Source organism: Hemiscyllium ocellatum, chromosome 5 (assembly GCF_020745735.1).
Source record: "Hemiscyllium ocellatum isolate sHemOce1 chromosome 5, sHemOce1.pat.X.cur, whole genome shotgun sequence".
Lineage (NCBI taxonomy): Eukaryota > Metazoa > Chordata > Chondrichthyes > Orectolobiformes > Hemiscylliidae > Hemiscyllium > Hemiscyllium ocellatum.
Genome location: NC_083405.1, coordinates 80,297,945 through 80,323,104, shown reverse-complemented (window position 1 = coordinate 80,323,104; position 25,160 = coordinate 80,297,945). Strand labels below are relative to the sequence as shown.

Sequence of the window (25,160 nt, the reverse complement as noted above, 5' to 3'; positions counted from 1 at the left end):
ATTGTCATGGATGATTTTAATCTGCATATTGATGGGGCATTTCAGATAGGCAAGGGAAATGTGGATGGTGAATTTGTAGAAGGATCATTTTTGAGCTGTACATTGCACAACCTACCTGCGAAGAAGCTGTTTCAGATCTAGTAATGTGTAATAAGATAGGATTAGTAATAGATCTCATAGTTAGGGATCTAACAGTATTGTAGTATTGTAGAATTTAATATTTAGTTTGAGGGAGATTATCTCAAGTCTCAAACTGGGTTCTCAACTTAAATAAGCAATTGTGGTAGTATGAAGAAAGAGGTATCTAAAGTAGGCTAGTGAAATAGATTAAGGATTGGGCAGTAGATGAGCAGTGACAACGATTTAAGTGCTATTCCATAAAGCTCAACAAAAATGTACAAGTATTCTTGGTCAAAAAGGGGGACTCAGTGAGAAGGAAGAATCATTGAGTATGCAGGAAGTATCTTGGTGAAAATGAGTCATAGACCAGAGGTTTGGCAATCTGTTACAATCTAGTGGGTGGCAAGTGGAAGAGGTTGCAAATTGGATGTAAGTAGAAGATTAGCATGTTTTTTTTTGAAATTAAATAATTTTTAATATTTAATTTAGGCATAGAAATTTGCCAGTGTAAAATATTTCAACTCTCAGGTTATATGGTGTTCCTCTTTTCTCAGAGGAAGGTACTACCAAACCTAACTACAGCTTTCGCTTTGGTTTGAATTTGGAAAATCTGATGAAGTTAAAGTTGTACTATTCATAAATGCAACATAAGCTACTCAAGAGAATGATAATTTGGATAGAAATTATGCATGAGTATATGAGGACAAAGCAGAAGGTTGACAGTAGGTAATGCTTGTTGGAAGGCCTGGGGCAGGCACAATGGCCAAAAGGCATCCTTCTATGAGTTACAATTCTGAAATACCATTTTACGTGAGCGCTGGTGCAAAGTGGGTTAAGTTGTAGGTCCTACTGATGAATTCAGAAGAGGCTAGCCTGATTACAGAATTTAAGAGCTTAAACAAATGCAAAGAGGAATGAAATGTGAACAGGTGTAAAATGCTAGTTGTAGGAAGTTCACATAAGAAGATGGAGTCACTCAGTTAATCATACTGAAGTAGTTAAATACGAATTGGGGCTTTTGTGGTGCATTGGAATGTCTCTAATTCTGAGTCAGAAGGCCTGGGGTCAAGCCCCACCTGCTCCAGAAGGTTGTCAAAACTCATCTGAATAGGTTGATTGAAAATTACCGTTTATTATGAAGCTCAAAAGAGGTTGAACCCCCAGCTCTTTCACTATCTCCTCTTTGAAGCAGAAATCTGTTCTGTCTCTGACTTGTGTTTTTCTCATTCCTTTGCCCTACTATCCAAACTTTAAGATTTAAGTGAAAAAAAATTGTAGGAAACATGTTTGAGCATTTCTGTGTTTAGTACAACAAGGAAGATAGGTTTGGATTATTGAGGATATCATGAACAGTGGTATTTTCTTATTTAATGCTTTCACATACTCAGATGCTATTTTCTTTACTGCTTTTATGTTGTCAGCTATTGAAGAATAAAGGAGAAAAATGGCCATTGAACGAGGTCAAAAGATTTCTTTCCAGGAAAATCTGGAAGCTATCAAGGAGCGAATGAAAGAGAAACGGAATCAGAATCAGACTAAAGTTAACAGGGGTAAACAAATCTTGACCTCAAAAATGAAAAACAAAGTACTGAGTAAGTAAGCAGTTTTATTTCTACTGAACTTTAATGTTTAGTTTTATACAAACCTTTTCACTTTTTACTTGTTTAAATTCAACAGGTAAAAGCTCTTTTATAAAAAATATCCAAACAAACAATCACAACCTAGCTCTATCCCTGGAAGCTGAAAAGAAGAAACTGAGGCAAGCATATGATGTCATACTATCCTTGAAAAGAGAACGCCAAGTAATGATGTTCTACATTCTCATGCTTAAAAGGAAACTTGAAGAACATTTCCCAGAGCAATTTGAGGTACATTAGCAAAACTAAACCCATTAAATTTTATTTTTTTCATTGACTGCATTAAATAAGTACCTTCATAACAATACCTTAAACTGTTTGTTTCATTGATGAAGTATTTCTAAAACTCTTCCAAATGTGTATTTCTCAATAAAATGTGCAAATGTTGATGAACGTAAAGGGTTTCCAAGGGCAAAAATGAAATTGATGCATGGTATCATGTGGCTGACTTTTGATATTTGAACAGGTGGTGGAATTTGCAGCAAGGAAAATTGTGCTGAGATTTTCCTGGAATACCCCAAAGATATTACCATAGTTTTGCTTCTTGGGTCATTTGCTGCACAGATGGTAAATGGTCTGAAGACACAATTGTTGAGATTACTGTGTGTTGGACTCACTGCTCAGTATTTTTAACCTAGGAAATAGAGGCAGGTGAATGCCATTCAGTACTTTGGTCTGCTCTGTTTTTCAGCAAGTTGATGGGTTATCTGATTGTAGGCTGAGCTCCAATTTCTTGCATGCCTTCTCAAAATCTTTGACTTCATTTTCAATCAAAAATTTGTTCAACTCAGTTTTGAACATATTCAATTTAACCAGCCTCCATGGCCGTCTATAGAGGAGAATTCAAAGGGCTGATAATCCTCTAAGAGAATAAATTTCTCCTCATGTCAGTCTAAAAATGGGAAACATTGTAGCATTGGTTCTAGATCTTCCCATAAATGGCAACATGTTTTTTTCCAATATATATTCTCACCTCCCTCAGAATTGTGAAAGTTTAAATTAGGTTACTTTTCAGACTTCTAAACTTCAGTGAGTACAGATACAATGCGTTCAACCATTCTTTTAAGAGACAATCCTTATCTTAAGAATCAGTGTAGTGAACCATTTCTGAACTTGCAGTGCAAGTATTTCCCTGGTTAAGTAAAATGATCAAAAGCGCTTGAGGTGCATTTTCATTTGTTCGTTCTTTGCTTCTTTTCAATCTTTCATGAGATGTGGGCTTTAGTTAATGCCAGCATTAGTTGGCCATTGATTATGGCCCTTGAAGTGCCTTGTTCAGCTGCTTCAGAGTGCCAGTTAAGAGTCGATCTTATTGTGGATATGGAGTCACGTGCAGGTAGTTAAGATTGGCAAACATTTTGCCTAAAGAACAATTCTCATGGTCAGTATTACTGACACTAGTTGATATTCCAGATTTATAACTTAAATTCAAATTCCGTCAGCTTCAGTGTTGGAATTTGAAGTCTGCACCAGAGCCTGAGCCTCTGGATTGCTAGTAATGTGATATTACTATTATCCATAATCTCCTTGCGATTTTCTGCCACTGCTTCTTTAGGAATGGATCTTGGTTTTTTCCAATGACAGATAGATGTGCAACATGTTTTATTTAATTGCAATTAAAAATTGAAATACATTTGTTCCAGATCTCTCTCAAGATCGCTAACATGTTACTCCCACTTGAAGAAGAGTTTTATTTACAAAAAAAAATCAGAGTTATGACTTGTTTCCTTATAATGATTTGTTTTTTATTTAAAAGTTCTTGGAATTCACTATTAAAAATGCAAGATTTATATTAATTGAATTAAGTGTGCAGGTATTTTAATGTACCAAATTACTGAACAATTTGTGTATCAAAATAGACTGGGGATGTTTTCCCTGTAGCCTCAGAGGCTGAGGGCTGACCTTAAGAGGTTCATAAAATCATGAGGGGCATGGATAGGATAAATAGACAAGGTCTTTTCCCTGGGGTGGGAGAGTCCAGAACTAGAAGGCATAGGGTTAGGGCGAGAGGGGAAAGATATGAAAGGGACCTAAAGGGCAAATTTTTCATAGAGGGTGGTGCATGTATGGAACGAGCTGCCAGAAGAAGTGGTGAAGGCTGGTACAATTGCAGCATTTAAAAGGCATCTGGATGGGTATATGAATAGGAAGGGTTTAGAGGGATATGGGCCAAGTGCTGGTAAATGGGACTAGATTAGGTTAGGATATCTGATTGGCATGAACTAGTTGGGCCAAAGAGTCTGTTTCCTTGCTGTATATCTCTGACTCTACAGGGTCTTTGGAAAAATTGATTCTTGGTAAATATAGCATGTATATGCAGACTGAAATTTCCTTTCTTGCTTTTCAAACAAAATGAGGGAAACCGATGTATTATTGAATCTCTGAATCTTTTGAGCTGCGACCAAGGAAATGCAGACAGTATGATTTTGTCTTATTTGCACTATGGAGTTGGTTTTCTACAAGTGAACAGTCGAGTTTTAGCAACATGTGATCTTACTTTGTCACTTAATTGTACATGGAACAGTGAAATGAACAGTATTATTATTGTATTCACTTTAAGACATAGGTGCCCTTTGCTGAAGTAACTTTGTATATGATCAAATAGTAGAAGCCATGAATAGGCAACAGAGCTGTTCTTGTAAATCTTGATTATCACAAGTTTGTATTCCTGGTATACATTGTTTCTAAGAATTTTTGATAAGAATTTATTTCGAGAAATGGTGTCTTCCATTGGACTAAAGGCTTAGTGTGATAAAACATTAATTTCCCTAGTCTGCAGAATTTTATGGCAATGTCATGATGCTGCATTTTTTGACTTTGTCCGGATGTTCTTTAAGGTATCTATGCAATTGATTCACAGAAATTTTGTAGTTTCTAATGTATAGAAATATAGTTGGCGGATGTATGAAGTTATCTTTTTCATATTTTATACACGAGTTATAGGGTCCTTGAATGTTTCAATTCTTCAGTCAAATCCTTTTTGGGTAATATACTTAGCTCCACACCTGTTGGCCTTCCTCTGAAGTATTCACATTTTACTCTAAAAACATAAGTTTCATATGCTTGCTGCCTATTCTGGGTAAATGTAGATAAAACTGTCAATCAGACAGTCATCAGGAAGTTATAGTTCACAGTGAGAAATGTAAAATTTGAAGTATTGGTTTCCCACCTAAAATGTATTTTTTTTTCCCCAGCGTTTGAAACTCGTTTCTGATTCTATAGGTGAGGATCTAAGCAACTTGGGTGATGACTTACCACAGTGCATACCATCGTGTTCTTCACCTGTTGAACTCTTCAATCAGTGAGTATTTGTTTTTTTAATTCCAGGCTTGAAAGAATTAAGGTAGAAATACATAAAGTTGTTGTAGTCCAACTGGGTCATAGGACTCTGCTCTCATTAAAGAGATATGACTGGCGTTGGTGTAATCTGAGGGTCACCACACCTCCTGTGAGAGGAGAGGTTGAGAAGGAGCAGCCTCCATGGTAACCTCAACTAATTCGGGAATTGAACCCATGCTATTGGTGACACTCTGCATTGCAAATATGGATGTGAAGTGTTGATTTTATGGACAGGCAGGAAATGATGTTTCCATCAGAATAATGTGACTAGATTTTAGATTGATGGAATTTTATCTGCCATTTCTGTCAGATTCACTAGTAATTGTAATTACTAGAGTGCATCATTGACAGTAGTAATCTTTGTATTTCCACAGCTGGTCACTGAAATCTAGAATAAAATGTCTTTATTCACAGTCTCTTAGGACAGCTGTCACCATGTGCAGATAGTTTGCAGGATTTTTGGGCTCTTCCCAATTGCTGCTGTTGTCATGCAGTTCAGGTTTCTTGCTTGTGTTGACAGAAGTTCTTCTGTCATTTTTCAAAATTCTTTCAGGAGCTGTGAGCATTGCCGGCAAGGCACACTCACCTTTGCTGGTGAGCACCCCTTGCAAAACTGCTGTTTATGTCCTGTAGGTGCACTCCCAGTGCTGCAAGAATGCAAGCTCCAGAAGTTTGACCTGGCAACAGTCAGGGAATGGTGCAATATGTGCCAAGTCAGGGGAGTTAGGAGTATTCTCTTGTAATCTGCTATCCTTATCCTTCTGGATGGTAAAGGTAGTTCATTTGGAAGGTATTTCCAGAGAAGTTTTAACATTGCAGTTTGATTTATATCAGCGTTTTTTCAATCTGGAGAGATTTTAGTTGCTTTTAAAATTGACCTGAAATTAATGTCAGAGCAATGGGCCTTACAATTTTATTCATTGATAGATTAGATTAGATTCCGTACAGTAAGGAAACAGGCCCTTTGGCCCAACAAGTTCACGCTGACCCTCTGAAGAGTAACCCATCCTTACCTAATCCCGTACTCTGTTTACCCCTGACTAATGCACCTAAGACTATGGGCATTTTAGCATGGCCAATTCACCCGACCTGCACATCTTTGGATTGTGGGAGGAAACCAGAGCACCTGGAGGAAACTCACGCAGACATGGGGAGAATGTGCAAAGTTCACACAGTTGCCCGAGGCAGGAATCGAACCTGGGTCCCTGGTGCTGTGCTAACCACTGAGCCACCGTGTTGCCCCACAGTGAGAACAGTGTATATTGAAGCAATATTCTCTGTGATGATTCAATTACAGTCAAGTTTTCATCAAACATGGACATCAATACATATCTAACAGTGATTTCCTTGCCATTAAGATAATTCATTAGAAGGCAATTGAAATAAACAGTCTAGCTACAGTCTAATCACAGTTTTACTATGAATTTGCTAAAAGATATAGATGTGGCACAAAAGATTGGCAATCTACAGACCAGTAAAACAATAGTAACAATTGTGGTTGTGCCTGAGCACGTAGCACCAATTATCAGGATCCAATAGAATCGGAAATGAATTACTGACTGCTGTTTATTTCCCATTTTTTAAGGAGTGTCTGGTCATTGTTTTGATAGCATTTCCACTCATATTATTTCGTTGAAATATGAATAAGGTGTAATAAAAAGCAAAATACCATAGACCCTGGAAATCTGAATTAAAAGCAAAATGTGGGAAATAGCCAGCAGTCTGGCAGGATCTGTGGAAATGAAGTCTTAAAATATGAAATGTTTCTCTCTCCACAGATGACTAAAGTTTATGGTCTTTTTTTCATATTTTTTGCATGGTGCCCTGCACATCTTAAACAGTTTTGTGATGCCTTTTGCTTGCACAAACTTATTTTTGAATTTATAAATATTTTAAAAGATAATCCTTATATTTAATTAATCTGAGATAAATAAATTGGTTTGAAAGGTGATGCATAATGATTCTGGCTAATTTCAACCATCTTCACTGGAGAAATAAATGTTGTGGTGTTCATCAATCGTAAGATGATATGAACAAAAGTTTGATTGCACAATTCATGTTACAGTTTCAAGGAGAGTTCCCATGAGTAATGCACAAAATTAGTTTCTGTTGTAAAGTTACTAAATGACACCAGATGCTGATTAAGCTAGTGCAGCCTTTGTGAACATAACCAATGAATTTTTCCCCATTTCTAGCTTTTGAAGTGTTTGAAGCACTAAAGAAATCTCTTGCTGCTTCCAAGTAATTAACTTGGATTTTTGGTCATCTTTGTGACATTTGTGTCAACCAGTATTGTGAAAAAGATTGTATAATGTTAATACTGCTAGTATGGTGGAGTGTTTGAGGATAAATGTAACAGGATTGATGGGATACCATTGCAGAACTGTCCTATGAAGAGAGGAAACTGGGCCTGTTCTCAATAATTTTGCAGAATTGAGAGATGATTTAATTGAAACATACAAAATGCTTAATGTTTTCCATAGTTGGGAAATATGGGGAAATCCACTTAAGACCAAGATTTTGTTTTATACAGAGACTTGTTTATTTGTCATCACTTTCATTAGAATTTATATTTTGATAATGAGCCAAAACAAAGAATAAAAATACTGTACAAGATTCAAGACTTTTCTTACAAGGAACAAACTAGTGAAGATAAACTGAGAAATTATCCTTGTGGTCACAAGCTTTAAGCAAAAATGTAAGGCATAGAATAATCTATCAAGCATATAAATTGAGTGGAATATTTGACTTTGACTCTTATTTAGGAAAATAAATAAACTCAAATTGCATTTATATAGAACTTTTCATGACTTTGACATACTTCTCAAGAGTATTCACTGTTGCAGTATAGGAAAATATATTAAATAAACAGAAACAATAACCAAATAATATTGGGAAAGCACTTGAGAGGTTCTATACAACAGTAAAAGGTAAAATTGCCAATTACCGGACCATAGACTGCAGTCTCATTAGAGAGATGACTGTTGATGGCATCACTGTATTGCAAACCAGCCATCCAGTCAACTGAATTATCCAGGCCTCTGTTCTACATAAGATAATTTGTATGAAAAATAATAGCAGAAGTGTGACTGAAATTTTGTAAATATCTTTGATTTCTGCAATAGTTTTGTTACAGTTACTTTGCTAAATTTAAAATAGCTGCAAAATTACATTATATATTAAACATCTGTATTAAACAAAATTGCCTTTCTTAGGGATGCTGAGATGCAAGCTTCCTTGGAAAACTCCAGAATTCATTCTCCTGAAAATACTGAGATCACTACAGCTGAAGCGAGTAGAACACTGTTATCCAATATGATGGAGACACAGCCTTCATTAAAAAGCATATCCAGAGGTAAAACCATTTATTTAAGTTTTGCTTGTTAGTAATAAGTGCTTTCAACCACCCATATACCCAACAAATAACCAAAGAACTGCAAATGCTGGAAATCAGAAACAAAATCAGAAATTGTTGCAAAAACTCAATAGACCTGGCAACATCTGTGGAGAAAATGCAAAGTTAACATTTCAGGTTCAGTTCTGAAAAAAGTCACTGGATCTGAAATGTTAACTCTTCTCTCTCACTCGCCTTCCTTAGTTGTTGCCAGACCTCAGTTTTTCTGACAATTTCTGATTTTGAACCACATACGCATCTCTACCTTTGTAAAAGCAGACAATTTTAAAAAAAACTATTCCATCTTGTTAATGAAAAATGTAATATTATTTTGAGGGGAAGTTTCAAAGGGAAGTCTGTAGAAAATGACCAGTTTAAGGTCAGAAGATTTTCTTTTCAACTTTGTAGTTGCATTCCTGAAAAGTATGACTTTAACTGAAACATTAAGTGAATTAATGTAAGTATAGATTTTGTATCATCCTTACTATTTGTCTTCCCACCTATGTTTGGCGTCTGCACACATAATTATAATACATTCACTTACCTTTTTCATCTGAATATGTTATATAGTATATTTTTGGCCCCAGTACTAATTCCTATGGTACTCCACTAAGTACAGGTTGCCATCCTGAAAATGTCCCCTTTTCTCTGAGCTGTCTTAGTTGGTCATTACTCCGTCCATGCTGACATACTAACCCAACACCGTGGACTCTTACCTCAATAAATAGCCTTGTGTGCAGCATCTTATCAAACACCTTTTAGAATTCCAAATATATTACATATTCTGCTTCCTCTTTATCTATCTTGAATGTTCCCTCCTATATTAAGTTTGTCAGGCATGATTTATTTATCATGAAACCATGTTGACTCTGCTTGACATTTTATGTCTTTCTAAATGCTCAGCTCTTACATCCTATATAATCAATCTTAGTATGAAAGTTAGAGTCCTAGAGATGTACAGCATCCAATTTGTCAATGCTGACCAAATAACCTAAATAAATCTAGTTCCATTTGCCAGCATTTGGCCCATATCCCTCTAAACCCTTCCTATTAATATACACACCTTTTAAATGTTGTAATTGTACTAGCCTCCATCACTTCCTCGGGCAGCTTATTCCATACATGCACTACTCTGTATGAAAACGTTGCTTCTCTCACCTTAAACCTATGCCCTCTAGTTTTGGACTCCCGCCCATGGGAAAGACCTTGTCTCTTTACCCTATCCATGTCCCTCATAAATTTTGTAAACCTCTATAAGGTCACCCCTCAGCCTCTGACACTCCAGGGAAAAATAAGCTCAGCCTCTTCCTATAGCTCAAATCTTCCAAACCTGGCAACATCCTTGTAAGTCTTTTCTGAGCCCTTTCAAGTTTCACAATATCCTTCCTAAAGCAGGAGACCAGAATTGCATGCAGTATACCAAAAGTAGCCTAATCAATGTCTTGTACAGCAGCAACATGATCTCCCAATGCCTATACTCCGTTCACTGACTAATAAAGGCAAGCATACCAAACACCACCTTCACTACGCTATCTACTTGCAGTTCCACTTTCAAGGAACTATGAGCCTTCTAATAATTGGAATATAGCTTTTTCCAACAGGTTAAATAAGGCATTGATCTGCCTTTAAAGCTTTTTGGTGTAAAAAGCTGATGGCCATTGAAGTTTTATTTGTATTCTATTTCAAAAGGGAGAAGTCAAGACTCGGCCCATTTAGTAGCTCCACTGGATGATGCATTGTTTGAGAGAATGGATACAGTGCCAGCTGGGGTTTCCATTAGGCGACAATCTGGAAGGAGAAGCTCATCTTTCCATGCTCAAATTAGTGCCTTCAATTTATTCACCACTTTTGAAAATTGTACAGAGGTACCGTCCACAAGTGAAGAACACAAGTTTGATACAAATGTCAAACCTTTTGAAAATGTGCCCAATTCTCTCGATTGTAGTCAAGGAACTGAAATAGAAAGCACTGAACCAAATCAGGTGCAAATGTCGGACAACTGGGATTCTGAGAAAGTTGAAACCAAGTTTGCAAGCAGTGTGAGGAACACTGAAGTTGTAAATTCAAAACATTCAGAGAGCATTTCAGAATTAGAACAGGAAGTTGAGCAAAGGGGAAGAAGAAGAAAGGTAATGGAAAGAAATAAAAGTACATCTTTAAGTAAGCATGTGAAACAAGTAAGAACTAGAGCCAGATCAAAAAGTAGAGATGGAAGTCAAAGCAATGGAAGTGCTGGCAAAGAGAGAAAAATGATTCTTGATTGTAGTGATACATATAATTTTGATTATGAAGAAAGTATTCATCTTACACCTTTCCGTAGAAAACCTGAGCCAAATTCCAGTGAGAATGTAAACTCTACTAAAAGCAGTATTGGTTCAGAGAGTAATTCAGATGATGATTTGGATGATAGTCTTTATCTACCTCCTGCTGATAAAAGACTTAAGAAATCATGGAGTGCATGTAAAGCTAAAAGTGAAACACCAACAGCTGTAATAACCAGGCCAAGCCAAAGAACAGTAATTCTCCGAAAAGACTCAACACTCAAAAAAGAATCTGGAGTGGAAATCAAGCAAAATGAAATAGCACAGTCTAACTTGCTGAAAACGTCAGAGTATGGTCAGTATATGTTCATTTATTCTGTTTCTATCAACTGATCATTTAATCTAGTGCATTGAAAACTAAGATTCAATTTTCTCCTTTTGTCTTTTAGAAATGTTAATTTCCTGGATGAAACATATATGCAAAAAGGGTGGAGTTCAATGATGCTAGGCATCTTCCTCCTTTGTATTAGACATGAATTTTCCTAGGTTGAGAGTATGGAATAGCTGCTTCTACAAAAAGCATGAATGTTAAAATTAATATGGAAATAAGATGGGGTGTGATTTCATAACTGAAAAGGCCACGCAATAAGATTTTACATTTTAAAAGTTTAAACTTCTGTTTTCTTTTTGAAAGCACTATGAACATAATTGTCTCTGTTCTACTTTCAACTTCAACTAAGAACTCATCTTTACGTCCCAGTTTATTGTTCATTTTTTCAATCCTTCTGGAACCAAAGTAATGTACATCTCTGATCTCGTGTTTACTCTGATTCTCCTTTATTTCCCAGTCTGAAACTTTGACTTCAAGACCCATCCTGTCTGTGAGGTTTTACATTGCTGATTTCCCTAGTAAAACTAGAGAAAGAGATGTGGCAATGTATAATTTCTCTTAAATTGGACTTTTTATTCTGAGCACAGGCTTCACATGCATCTTGGCACTTTGTCCCATAGAAATAATTCCTCAAATCTACTGTTCCTATTGTTGGTTCTGGCAGATTCACTATTTTCAAGCTGTTGCAGCTACAGCCTACCATCTCTCAGACTAAAAACAGCAGAGATATATGCAATAAAGAAACATTCTGCTGTAAACCCATTTTGTGTCAGTGGGATGCATCAGTTATTTTCAGATAAAGGCACATCAATTATCTTGATGTTAAAAATTTTCTTTGAGTAAAGTAAAATGATAATTCAAAGCTTTCTCTTGTTTACTAGCTGCTTTCAGAACCTTCTATGGTCTTGGGAAATGGCAAGTGCCTCATTGTCAGATCATTTCCTTGGGCAGTATTTGGGAGAGATTGCTATAACCCTAGTTGTGAATATGTCATACTAGCAATGCATTAGAACTTCCCTTTTGATTTAAATCTGCAAGCTTGTCTGAGCTCTTCAAATCTAGTTTTCTTTCAGCTGTCATTTCATGTCTGCACCATAACAATACTGAGATTTCAGCTGTAACATCAAATTCAATATAATTTTATCCACCTAAAGATCTAAACATGAAAAATAAGATCTTAAAATTTGAGCAGCAGACTGTTACAAATTAATGTGATTAGTCCTTTTGTGTTATAACAATCTTTCTTCCAGCTCATAGGACTTTTCCATTTGTTCTGGTATAATCACCCTATAGGCTTCCACAACTTATATATTAGGACTGAGGCATCCACACTACTACTGCAAATATCCAACTGATTGATTGTCAGGCTGACTAGTAGAATTCTGATCTCTATTTACTGTTTCTGGAATGGAACTTGAACCTGTGCACCTTCTGATTTGAAAAGAATGTTTGCTCACAAGTTTCTGTCACGACATTAGTTAGAATTTTAAGTTTCAAGTGTGATGTATTCAGAGATCAATGTTCATTCTGATTTGAGCACAAAAAGATCTGCATGAACACATCCAACATAAACCAGGGGATGTAGTCGTGGGTCTGGACTTGCCAACAGGAAACATGAGTTTCACCAGTTTGTTCAGAGGAGATAATACCTTTGAGACTCAGCCATATGAAGTGAGGTTTTCTCATGTCTCAGTTTGACAGTGCAACTCTTGTGTGCAATTTTCCAAGAACCCCTTTTATAGCTTCCGTGTGAATGTTTCTCTTCAATTAACTTGTCCAAAACAAGTTGTGCTATGGCATCAAGTATTCTGCAAAATATGTGCTGCCCATCCTAGCAGACTGTGGCTGTTGGAAAGGGAGAGTATGTCAGTATTAGGAAACTAGTCTTTGTCATCTGATCTTGTTTCTTTGCAAGCTAGCTCTGCAAAAGTGGTGTGGAGATAACAAGAATAGGATAAGGCAGATCAACTCATGGCTTGAAGGATGGTGTTGAATTCCTGGGACATTGGGACTGGCTTTGGGGAGATTGTACCTGTACAAACAGGACAGTTGTACCTGAACAAAATCAGGAATGAGTTCCTGTGAGCATTTTGCTAATACTGCTTTTTCCATTTAGGGGCATAGTGGGAATCTTTATTATAACTTTGCAATACGGTGAAAAACCAAGAGACTATTAGGGAGTAATACCAAGGTTCTCAAAACACTGGGAGAAACGGATAGCATTAAAATAAGAGGTAGATTTGTAAAAGGAAGAAATAAATACTGTCTAAATCAGGCTTACACTGCGTGCATGTCAATGCATGGAGTATGGTTGATAAGATTCATGAATTAAAGTGCAGATTGCCATGTACAGGTAGTTGTTCTGTAACGTTATGGTTATGTTCTTTTGCAACCTTGCATTAGAGAAAAATAATCCTTTAGAAACAACTTGGTGTTGGCAATGTAATAACACATGTTTTAATAGTTCACGCTTTAGAAACAGTGTTCCCAGTTGTCAATCGTGCCAACAAAGTGTGTTATAGCAGTACGACCTGTAGATGATATGACTATAAGTGAGACATTCCTCAAGGGAAGGGCAGGACTGGGTATTAAATATTTCTGGTCACAAAGGAACTTTGTTCAGAAAAGGATGGGGGAAAGAAAGAGGGGGAAGGGTGGTAACAATTGTTAGTTTAAACAAATTATTTTAATTTATTCATTTGTTGGATAAGGGTAGTTAAGTGTCATCCACATTGCTCTGCATCTGGAGTCACATGTAGGCCAGACTAGGTATGGATGGTAGTTTACAGATTTTTTTTCTGACAATGAATGGTGAAATACAAATATTATTGAATTCAAATTCAACAATCTGCTGTGGTGGGATTCGAAGCCAGGTCCTCACAGCGTTAAATGTGTCTCTAAATTAACAGGCAATGGATAATACAACTGGGTCATAGCCTCCCTTTTATGCAGTTGAGGAAAGCATTTTAATGTTTCAGAAAGTGAATGTCCCAGAAGAACAGAATAGATTTGGCTAGAAATATGGAATATAATGGGTGCAATTAAATCACTTAATGTAGTCTATAGACTACCAACTGATGGGAAGATTTAAAGAGTCAATCTGCAATGAAATGACAGAGAGGTGATTACATCATCATTAGTTATAATGGGGATTGTAACTACCCGAATATTTGCTGACATAGTGGTAGCGGAGGGACAAGCCTTTCTAGATTTGTATTCTGCAGAAATTTCTGTATTGGTACCTGACAGTCCAAAAAAAAGGCTGTAACATTGTATTCCTAACTCTGTTGTAATACCCTTATGCACTTTGTACAGTATGGATCTGCCTGTACTGCATGCAAAACAAAACTACACCAGACCTAAATACATGTGACAATAATAAATCAAATCAAATTCAGGATGTGCTGTTAGATCTATTTTTTTTAGAAACAAGCATGGCTAAGTAAAGCAATTATCAGTGAGGAAGCATTTAGGGGACAGCAATCATTGTATCAAAAGGTGTGTTAGAAAAAAAAATTAGAGAATAATTAACTGATGGAGAGTTCAGTTCAATGGGGAAAGAACCAAACTGACTGAAACTGAAGGTTGGCAAGAAAATCTAATTCTGCAGAGGAGATGGTTTGAGCACAGTTGTGAGATAAACAGTAAAAAGGTGGATAAAAGGAGTGTGGTTGCTTTAAAAAGAAAAGGAATATGGAGGCAGTGAGTGTGGCTAATGTTATAGAGTTTGTACAGCACAGGAGAGGCCTTTTGGTCCATTGAGTCTATACTGACTTATCTATACTCATCCCACTTTCTAGCACTTGGCACAGAGACTTGAATGTCATGATATGTCAAGTTTAGATCAGAGTGGTGCTGAAAAAGCATAGCAGGTCAGGCAGTCTCTGAGGAGCAGGAAAATCAAAGTTTCGGGCAAAAACCCTTCATCTGATCTTTTGCCCAAAACGTCGATTTTCCTGCTCCTTGGATGCTGCCTGACCTGCTGTGCTTTTCCAGCACCGCTGTGATCTAAACTCTGGTTTCCAGCATCTGCAGTCCTCACTTTTGCTTATGACATATCAAGTGCTCATCCAAGTACTCTACTTTGTTTTTTTTTCCCACCGGGCAGTGCATTCCACATTCCCACCATTCTCACAATAAAAAGGGTTTGAAAATCGCTCACTTCTCAGCTTTCTAGTGTCCTGCTATTCCTTGTGTTCTTCCTCATCTTGTTACTTGCAAAGTGAACCCCCTCGTACTTTTAAACATGGTAAATGAATACTCTCTTTACTAAGGAAAGAGATGCTGCTTGGACCACAGTGACAGGGTTAAACTCAAAAATAAAAATGAGGTTGTATTAGTGGTTGTATTATGGACCAGGCCAGAACCCTCAAAACATTTTAAGAAGGCAGCCCAGGCCCTAACGTTTCCAGTTGTTTTAAGCGGCTGTAGGATTAATATTCTAGGAGCGACACAGCTGGTCAAACCACTCTATTTTAAACTAAACCAGAATTTATTTACACACAAACAAAATAAAACCGAATTTAGAATAACATAACTATTTGAAAACCCAACCAATGTGAAAGTGCAACTTAACAAAGAGCTGTTCCAATTTCCTGCAACCTCTCATAAACCAAACCCTTGGCGAAAAAGTGAATTCAAACACAGGTTCTTACAGGAGAGAGATGTCAGAGAGAGGATCAGCATGGAGCTTTTGTTTTGGGTCCCCAGCTAAAACTAACCTAAACTAGAAAAAACCCATTCCTGATGAAGGGCTCTGGCCCGAAACGTCGAATTTCCTGTTCCTTGGATGCTGCCTGATCTGCTGTGCTTTGACCAGCAACACATTTTCAGCTAGAAAAAACCCAGAACTGGGAGAACTGGCCACTTCCCTTTCATTGTTCAAGTATTTTCTAAACAAAAACCTGAAAACCTTTTTTGATTATTAATTTGGCAGCATCTGTTAGCCATTATTAAAGTAGCCAGTTGAGACATTTTGGCAACTCTGGCTTTACGACCCCTCCGAAAATAAAAAAACAAAGACAGAATAACCTTATTAAAGGAACAACATCGTCACAGTTGGTTCTGAATGTTGGTAAGGCACTAGGACTTGAAATATATTCAAGGATATTGAAGAAAGTGAATGGAAATTGCAGAGGCACTGACGATGCTTTAATCTTCCTTAGAATTGGGTTATGCCAGAGGACTGTAGAATTGGACATGCCAGAGGACTGTAGAATTGGACATGTTCGAAAAAGGTTGTAAAGATGAGCCCAACAATTTGATCAGTTGGTTCGACTTCAGGGGGTCAGGAAATGTTTTTCTCGGGATAGAATGAAGTCTTGCGGTTAACTAAAAAGAGCCTAATTTTGGGAAAATGTTTAACCAACTTGTGTTTTTATTTCTGAAAATGCATCAGAGTTCAAGGATAATGCTTTTGGCTTTTAATAGTGCCACACAACAGACCTGTCAGGAAAGTTTTAGCTCGTGGAATAAGAAGCATAGTAGCAACATGAATACAGAATTGGCTGAGTGATAGGGAGCCAAGAATAATGGATCATTGATATTTCTAACGCTGGAGGAAGATTTTTTTTTTAGTGGAATTCCCCAGGAAACAATTTGGGGTCCCTTGTTCTTCCTAATATACAAAAGAACATTAAGAAGTTGGTGGGGTGGGCAGATAAGTGACATGATGTGCAATGCAGAGAAATGTCAGGTGAATATATTTTGATAGAGCATTGAGTTACAGAATAAAAATTCAAGGTCACTGTCTTGAAAGGTAGCGATGACCTGGATGTATGTGTGCATATGTCACTAAATTTAGCAGGGCATGTAGAGCAAGAAATTAATAAATCAAGCAGTATCCTCAACATTCTTAATAGGGGCATGGAGTATGGGAGTAAGAAGTTTACGAAGAAGTTATAGAAGACATTAGTTAGATCTTGGCTGAAGTGTATAATTCTGCATGCCATACATTTAGGAAGAATGTGAATGCTTGGCTGAAGTGTATAATTCTGCATGCCATACATTTAGGAAGAATGTGAATGCATTGGAGCGAACTCAGAAGAGGTTTACACAAATGGTTCCAGGGTGGAGAGCCTTCCGTATGAAGTTATATTGGAAAAGTTGGGACGCTTCTTGTTGAAAAGGAAAAGGCTAAGAGAATGTTTGATCAAAGCTTTCAAAATGAAGGAGCTAGGGAGAAACTGTACCCCCTTATTTAAAGCATTGAGATCAAAAGGACAGAGATATAAGGTAATATGTAAAAGATATGAATGTGAGTAATTAGAATCTGGAATACACTGCCTGGAAGTATGGTGGAGACCACTCCAATTGAAGAATTCAAGAGGGTCTTTGATAACTATTTAAATGGAAATAATACACATGGTTATCAGGAAAATGCAGGACAATGGCAATAAATCATATTCATTCAGAATTCTGTAGGCATGATGTGTTAAATGTCCACCTGCATCATAACATTTTTAAAAAGATTTTCTGGATTATTAGTCCAAACTTTTTTGTTATTAATTCTCTAGCACAACCTCTTGTCATTGTATTCTGCTGGTGGCGTTCTACAAATAAGATCATAAATGGTGAGCTTTGATTCTGGAAAATTAATGCATATATAAAGGTTGCTCATTTCTCAGGGGTTCAATTTAACACTTTGGTCAAAGTCAAATGTTTGTTTATTAAGATTTTATTTCCAACATAGAAAGAAAATGGGTGATCTGTTGGCATGCTGAATGTCAACTTTTCAGATTAGATTAGATTATTTACAGTGTGGAATTAGGCCCTTTTGGCCCGACATCTTTTAAGACAAACTCAAGATATTTTTTAGTTTCTAATGCTTAATGTGTTAATACGTCTTATTTGCTCATTAGATAAAATAAATTTGTTGGAACATTCTCAAACAGCTGCACAGCATTTCCAGTTCCAAACTGAGTCAGATAATGAGCCAGAAAGCCCTTCTATCAAACATAAAAATATAGAGAATTTTCAAAATTCTGAAGAAAGCAACACTGTTGAATATCTCAAACCAGTACTGAAGAAATGTATGCTCCTACAGCAAGAAGAAAGTGCAGGAAAGAATGCAACAATGAAGAATAAAGACAAGTTTAAAACACCAAGTATGGATATTTTCAGAAGCTGTTACATATTAGTTTGAGCAAAACTAATTTCTACCAACAATAAGCATCACTTAAGATTTATTTTGGACATAGTTATTATGGTTTCATTTATCATTAAGATCACTTTTGAATATAAAGCATTTAAAATTTGCCCACATAGCAATGTAATTCCTTGAGCTGAACATGTCTGTAAGTATATATACATTTTAACATTTCCTATATAATTTACTTTGGTGGTATTGATCTGTCCTTTCAAATGGTGCTGATTTTTGGCATTTTCTGCTAAATGCAGTATTTGCACTTCTAAACTTCAATTTAAAAAAAAAATTCTGATGGATATTGTTTGTGGACATGTTCATTCTCTAATGTAATTGTGCATTATATGGTAGAACTTCACTAAGAAGTGAGTATGTTTTAAAAATTCAGAGCAGATCTTGGAGCATTAAATTATTTCAAGTCTAATAATTTTCTCCTTCCTGCTATACATAGTCTAGTAAATTTAAATTACAAGTTAAGACAAAATGAAAAATATTGTTAGTAATATTCTAAGACAGCTTACTTTATAAGATGTTTGGTAAAACTATAAATATCCATTAGAAAGATGTGTGAAGTCAGAGAACATATCAACCAATTGATTTGTAGTTTCCTGTTTTGTAAGAAAGGAATTGTATCTCAGATATACCATTTAATTTTTCATATTATTGAAACAGGAAAGAACTTTAAACCTCGCTTCAGTCTGTGTGATGTCACCAATTTTTCAAAACTACCTTCTGAAAACAAGGAAAAGAAGATGTCCTGTCCTGCTTTGTTAGAAAGAATGAATACAATTTCGCCAATAGTTCGTAAACGGAGATGCACCATGACTGTAAATTACAAGGAACCCAGTCTCTTGGTGTGAGTTGAACTTGTTCGTATACATTATAGAAAATACAGCATTAAGAAATCATTTAACCTGTCTTGGGCTTTTCAGTTGGAATTATCTACTTTATTTCACATTTTACCATCCTTTTCCTCATACACCCTTAACATTCTTTCTTTCTGAGCACTTATCACATTTTTATCTCTGTCAATGCTGCAATAGTAAAATTGCCCAGTGTGTGAGGATACATTACTGTGTAAGGTAAATCATGTTTTCGGGATCCCTGAGGGGGAGGAGGAGCAGCCCCAAGTTATAGTCCACATAGCACTCATGACATAGGTAGGAAAAGGGATGGGGATTTAAGGCAGAAATTCAGGGAGCTAGTGTGGAAGCTTAGAGCTAGAACGAACAAAATTTGTTATCTCCAGTTTGTTACCCGTGCATGTGCTAGCAAGGCAAGGAATAGGGAGAGAGAGGAGTTGAATATATGGCAACAGATGGAGCAGGAGGGAGGGTTTTGGACTCCTGGATAATTGGGGCTCATTCTGGGGCAGGTGGGACTTCTACAAACAGAATGGTCTTCACCTGAACCAGAGGGGTAACAATATCCTGGGGGAGGGGGGGATATTTGCTAATGCTTTTCGGGAGGGTTTAAACTAATTAAGCAGGGGGTTGGGAACCTCAATTGTAGTTCCAGTGTCCAGGAGGTTGAGAGTAGTGAGGTCAGAAATATGGTTTCAAGGTCGCAAGAGTGCACCAGCAAGCTAAAAGGTGGTTTGAAGTGTGTCTATTTCAACGATAGGAGCATCTGGAATAAGGTGGGTGAACTTGCAGCATGGATTGGTACCTGGGACTTCAATGTTGTATCGATTTCAAAGACATGGATACAGCAGAGACAGGAATGTTTGTTGCAGGTTCCAGGATTTAGATATTTCAGTAAGAACAGAGAAGATGGTAAAAGAGGGGGAGGTGTGGCATTGTTAGTCAAGGACAGTATTATGGTGGAAGAAAGGACGTTTGAGGACATATCTCCTGAGATAGTATGGGCTCAGGTTAGAAACAGGAAAGGAGAGGTCACCCTATTGGGAGTTTTCTATACACCTCCAGTTGGTTCTAGAGATGTAGAGAAAAGGATAGCAAAGATATTCTTGATAGGAGTGAGAGTAACAGGGTAGTTATGGGGGATTTTTAACTTTCCAAATATTGACTGGAAATGCTTTAGTTTGAGTACTTTAGATGGGTCAGTTTTTATCCAATGTATGCAGGAGGATTTTTTGACACAGTATGTAGACAGGCCAACAAGAGGTGAGGCAACATTGGATTGGGTAATGAACCTGGCCAGGTATTGGATTTGAAGGTAGGTGAGCACTTTGGTGATAGTGACCACAATTCTGTTCTGTTGACTTTAGCGATGGGAAAAGATAGGTATATATCGCAGGGCAAGAGTTATAGCTGGAGGAAAGGTAGTTTTCAAGCGATTAGGCAAGATTTAGGATGCATATCATGGAGAAGGGAACTGCAGGGATGGGCACAATTGAAATGTGGAGCTTATTCAAAGAGTAGCTACTGCGTGTCCTTGGTAAGTATGTACCAGTCAGGCAGGGGAGGAAGTGGTCCCGTGAGGGAGCCATGGCTTACTAAAGAAGTTGAATATCTTGACAAGAGGAAGAGGACGGCTTATGTTAGGGTGAGATGTGAAAGCTGAGTTCGGATACTTGAGAGTTACGAGTAAGCCAGTGAAGGCCTAAAGAGAGAGCTAAGAAAAACCAAGAGGGAACATGAGAAATTGTTGGCAGATAGGATCAACAAAAACCTTAAAGCTTTCTATAGGTATGTCAGGAATAAAAGAATGACTAGAGTACGATTAGGGCCAATCAAGGACAGTAGTGGGAAGATGTGCGTGGAGTCTGAGGAAATGGGAGAAGTGCTAAATGAATATTTTTTGTCTGTATTCATACTGGAAAAAGACAGTGTTGTCTAGGAAAATACTGAGATACAGGCAACTAGACTAGACAGGATTGAGGTTCGCATGGAGGTGTTAGCAATTCTGGAAAATATAAAAACAGATAAGTCTCCTGGGCCAGATGGGATTTATCATAGAATTCCCTAGGAAGCCAGGGAGGAGAATGCAGATCCTTTGCCTTTGATCTTTGTTGTCATTGTGCCAGAAGACTAGAGGATAGCAAATGTCATCCCCTTGTTCAAGAAGGGGAATAGAGACAATCCTGGTAATTATAGGCTAGTGAGCCGTGCTTCAGTTGTGGGTAAAGTATTGGAAAAGTTTATAAGGGATAGGATTTATAATCATTAGAAAGAAATAAGTTGATTAGGGATAGTCAACACGGTTTTGTGAAGGGTCTTTCTCAGTTCTTTGAGAAGGTGATGAAACAGGTTGATGTGGCGTATATGGATTTAGTAAAGCATTTGATTAGGTTCCCCATGGTAGGTTATTGCCCAAAATATGGAGGCATGGGATTGAGGGTGATTTAATGGTTTGGAACAGAAATTAGCTGGCTGAAAGATGACAAACTGTGGTGATTGAGGGAAATGTTCATCCTGGAGTTCAATAAATAATGGTGTACCACAAGGATCTGTTTTAGGTCCACTGCTGTTTGTTATTTTTATAAATGAGCTGGATGAGGGCGTAGAAGCATGGGTTAGTAAATTTGCGGATGACAGTAAGGTTGGTGGAGTTGTAGATAGTGCTGAAGGATGTTTCACCTTACAGAGGGACATAAATATGCTGCAGAGCTGGGCTGAGAGGTGGGAAATGGAGTTTAATGTGGAAAAGTTTGAGGTGATTCACTTTAGAAGGAGCAAGAGGAATAAAGAGCACTGGGTTAATTGTAAGATTCTGGACAGTGTTGATGAGCAGAGAGATCTTGGTGTCTATGTACATAGATCCCTGAAAGTTGCCACCCAGGTTGATAGGATCGGTAAGAAGTCATATGGTGTGTTAGCTTTTATTAGTAGAGGAATTGAGTTTCAGAGTTACGAGGTCATGCTGCAGCTGTACAAAACTCTGGTGCGGCGGCATTTGGAGTATTGCAAATAGTTTTGTACTCCGCATTGTCGGAAGGATGTGTAAGTTTTGGAAAGGGTTCAGGGGCAATTTATCTGGTATGGAGGGAAGGTCTTATGAGGAAAGGCTGAGGGTCTTAAGGCTGTTTTCATTAGAGAGAAGAAGGTTGAGAGGTGCCTTAATTGAAACATAAGATAATCAGAGGGTTAGATAGGTTGGACACTGACAGCCTTTTTCCTCGGATGTTGATGATTAGCATGAGGGGACATAGCTTTAAATTGAGGGGTGATAGATATAGGACAGACATAAAAGGTAGTTTCTTTATTCAGAGTAGTAGGGGCGTGGAATGCCCTACCTGCAACAGTAGTTGACCATCTAAACACCCTTAAAATTGGCAGGTCATTGGATAAACATATGGATGAAAATGAAATAATGTAGGATAGATAAGCTTCAGACTGGTTCCACGGATTGGCACAACTATGTTTGAAATCCAATTCTTAGATTTTGTAATTTTGACTCAAGACTGATCAAACTGGTGCCCAAGATGTGGCTCAGAAGGTGAAATTCATTCCAAAAACCTCTTCCTCTGTCCTAAACCTCCTTTGAATTTCCTTGAAACACAGTAGTGATAAATATTCCAAATACTAACTAGGGATGCCTTCAGTTATTTAACTTCCTGTTTTGTCTTAATCCATTTCCCTAATCCCAACTTTAAATGTTAATAAAAGATTTGTTCTAATCAACAGGAAATTACGGAGAGGAGACCGGTATACTGACACACAATTTTTGAATTCACCAATATTCAAACAACGAAAGAACAATGCGTGTATCCGCAAATCTGGGGAAAAGTCATTTCCGCTGAGTAGATATAATGAGGCATTTGTTGGCTGCCGTTAAGTTTTTTTTACTAAATATGAATTGTATTGGGATCATGATACTCTGAAGTTTAATCATTTATTGTATTTTTTAAATTTCAAACCTATTTCATGGGAAGAGTTTTTACACATGTAGTTAGATGCTCAAGAAAAGCTTAATAAATATGATCTACAAGTTTATTTAATTGGTTAATTATTCCTGCACAATGTCAGATTTCTGTCCTCAAAATACTAATACTCGTCAAATAACATTGGATTATATGAAATGTCCACATGATTACATCACCTGAGGCTGCATCTGGAGTATTTAGAATTGCTTGAACACATTGTGAAGCATCTGAATAAATCATATTTAAAATTTTGTTTTGTCTTGTTACTTTTGTCTTTGTTTTCTTTCATCAAAACTTTTCTAAATTTTGAATGGACTGTCAGCTATAATGTCAAACACAAATTGACTCCTGTATCTTGTTGGGAGGGTGGCAGTCACTCGAAGCCTGAAATGGCCTTAATTCTTTTTCTGTTTTGAAGCAGGTGGCCTACTGTTGCAGTAGGGACCTTACCTATGTATCCTGAGGGCTCCAACATATGAATCAATAAATTCTCAATTGAAAGCCAGTAGTTATGGACAATATGGGGACTGAAATAGCACCTTCAATAATTACTATTGAAGCTTAACTAGCATGAGTCGGCTCCATTTAAATGGGGGTGGGAGGTGCTTGTGGAAAACACATGATCAGTAAGCTTTGCATGGTCAGGAAGGAGGGGTTACAGCCAAGTGAGGACATCTTTCAGGGAATTTGGAGGCAGTGTGGGAAATTGGTGCAGAGGGGAAGAGGTGCTTTTTTGCTTTTTTTTTGGGGGGGTTCATTTACAAGAATTTGTTTAAAAGAATAAATTGACTTCTAGGATCAGGAGTCCAGCACAAAGTGCTCAGGTTCAGGATATTTCATCTGGGCTGCAGAGGAACTTGGAGAGAGAGGGGAAAGATCCAATTGTCGTGATCCATTCAAGTATCTGGTAAGTATTGTATTATGTCAATTTGCTAACTAAATGTATTTGTTTTGAGGGGTCAGATGAGTGACTCAAGAATATTGCTATGTGAAACATGTAACCTCTAAGATCGGGAAGCTACCATTTGCTATATAAGCAAACAGAATGGAATCTAATCCTGAGTTTTCCATCACTGACATTGAGATATGCAACATTTCAATGGATAGAAAATGAAATGCTGGATGCTTGCATCAGATACCAACTCCACTCATGAGCAGAATCTGAACTATATAAGCACTTAATCTGCTAAAGGACAATCAATGTGGTGAATGCTTATGTAATATGTTTTAGTAAGTTTTGAGAGTAAGAAAATTGCGACTTCAGTTTGTCTGGACCTCTTTTATTGTTTCTCCTTGAATCTTCTAAAAACAAAATGCAGATTAACTCAATGGAATTCATTAGAAGACAAGCTGTAAATTAAATCTTCTATATATATTCCTAAAAATTGGCAGTACCAACAGCTGGAAATTATGGTAGACAACAATTTCTGTCCATGTGTCATCATGTAAAGCAAGAGTTTAGCATGTTATTTAAGTTACACTTAATAGTCATGCCTTAAATTCTAATGTCCAAAGCTAACATGAATTGCAAATTTTACATTCTTCATTGAGTTTTGGATAACTGCAGGGAAGTGTGAAAATCTGTGTTTAGGTAGTCTGAAGCATCTGTACTCTATTTCGACACCCTTATAAACTCACCACTTCATTATTCTTAGTACAAATTAAATCTTGCCTGCAGTCCATTTTAGCAGATGCCATCAGTGTCATCTTATAGTATCTATTTGGATATTGTCCTGCCCTGTGATAGCTGACATAATAATACCAGTTTGCTGAAAAATAATAGGGATAATATTACATAATGGCTGAATTTTAAAAATCAAAGTTGAAAAAATAATATGCCATCCTGTTAAATTGGATGTTTGAGTGGGGGGAGATAGTGACCCAAATTAAGAGAACCAATATTGGAAACTAATTCTATGACTGTACAGCATTTACTGCACAACTCCAAATACATATGGTAACAATAATATTAACAACCAGCTTAAGGTAGTCAGTATGCATTGCAATGTAGTTTAGTTACATGCTTGCCATAGTCACGTCTAGGAT

General features: G+C 37.1%; 2 protein-coding genes across 9 annotated transcripts in view; one reads left to right on the top strand and one right to left on the bottom strand.

Annotated features, from left to right (window-relative positions):
* The window catches only part of LOC132815756 (shugoshin 1-like), a 34,794-nt gene extending 11,429 nt beyond the window's left edge, over positions 1 to 23,365 (top strand). For 7 of the 8 annotated variants that reach the window (XM_060824907.1, XM_060824910.1, XM_060824909.1 and 4 more), the window contains 8 exons: positions 1,542 to 1,712; positions 1,798 to 1,988; positions 4,952 to 5,058; positions 8,312 to 8,451; positions 10,180 to 11,106; positions 18,003 to 18,248; positions 18,959 to 19,142; positions 22,876 to 23,365. In XM_060824907.1, coding sequence (XP_060680890.1) covers positions 1,565 to 1,712; positions 1,798 to 1,988; positions 4,952 to 5,058; positions 8,312 to 8,451; positions 10,180 to 11,106; positions 18,003 to 18,248; positions 18,959 to 19,142; positions 22,876 to 23,026 — 2,094 coding nt within the window. In that variant the 5' untranslated portion in view covers positions 1,542 to 1,564 and the 3' untranslated portion in view covers positions 23,027 to 23,365. The remainder of the gene's footprint in view (positions 1 to 1,541; positions 1,713 to 1,797; positions 1,989 to 4,951; positions 5,059 to 8,311; positions 8,452 to 10,179; positions 11,107 to 18,002; positions 18,249 to 18,958; positions 19,143 to 22,875) is intronic. The other variant, XM_060824912.1, reaches the window with a different exon arrangement.
* kat2b (K(lysine) acetyltransferase 2B) overlaps positions 1 to 25,160 on the bottom strand; it is a 100,222-nt gene that overhangs the window by 4,614 nt on the left and 70,448 nt on the right. The gene's annotated exons all lie outside the window — the stretch shown is intronic.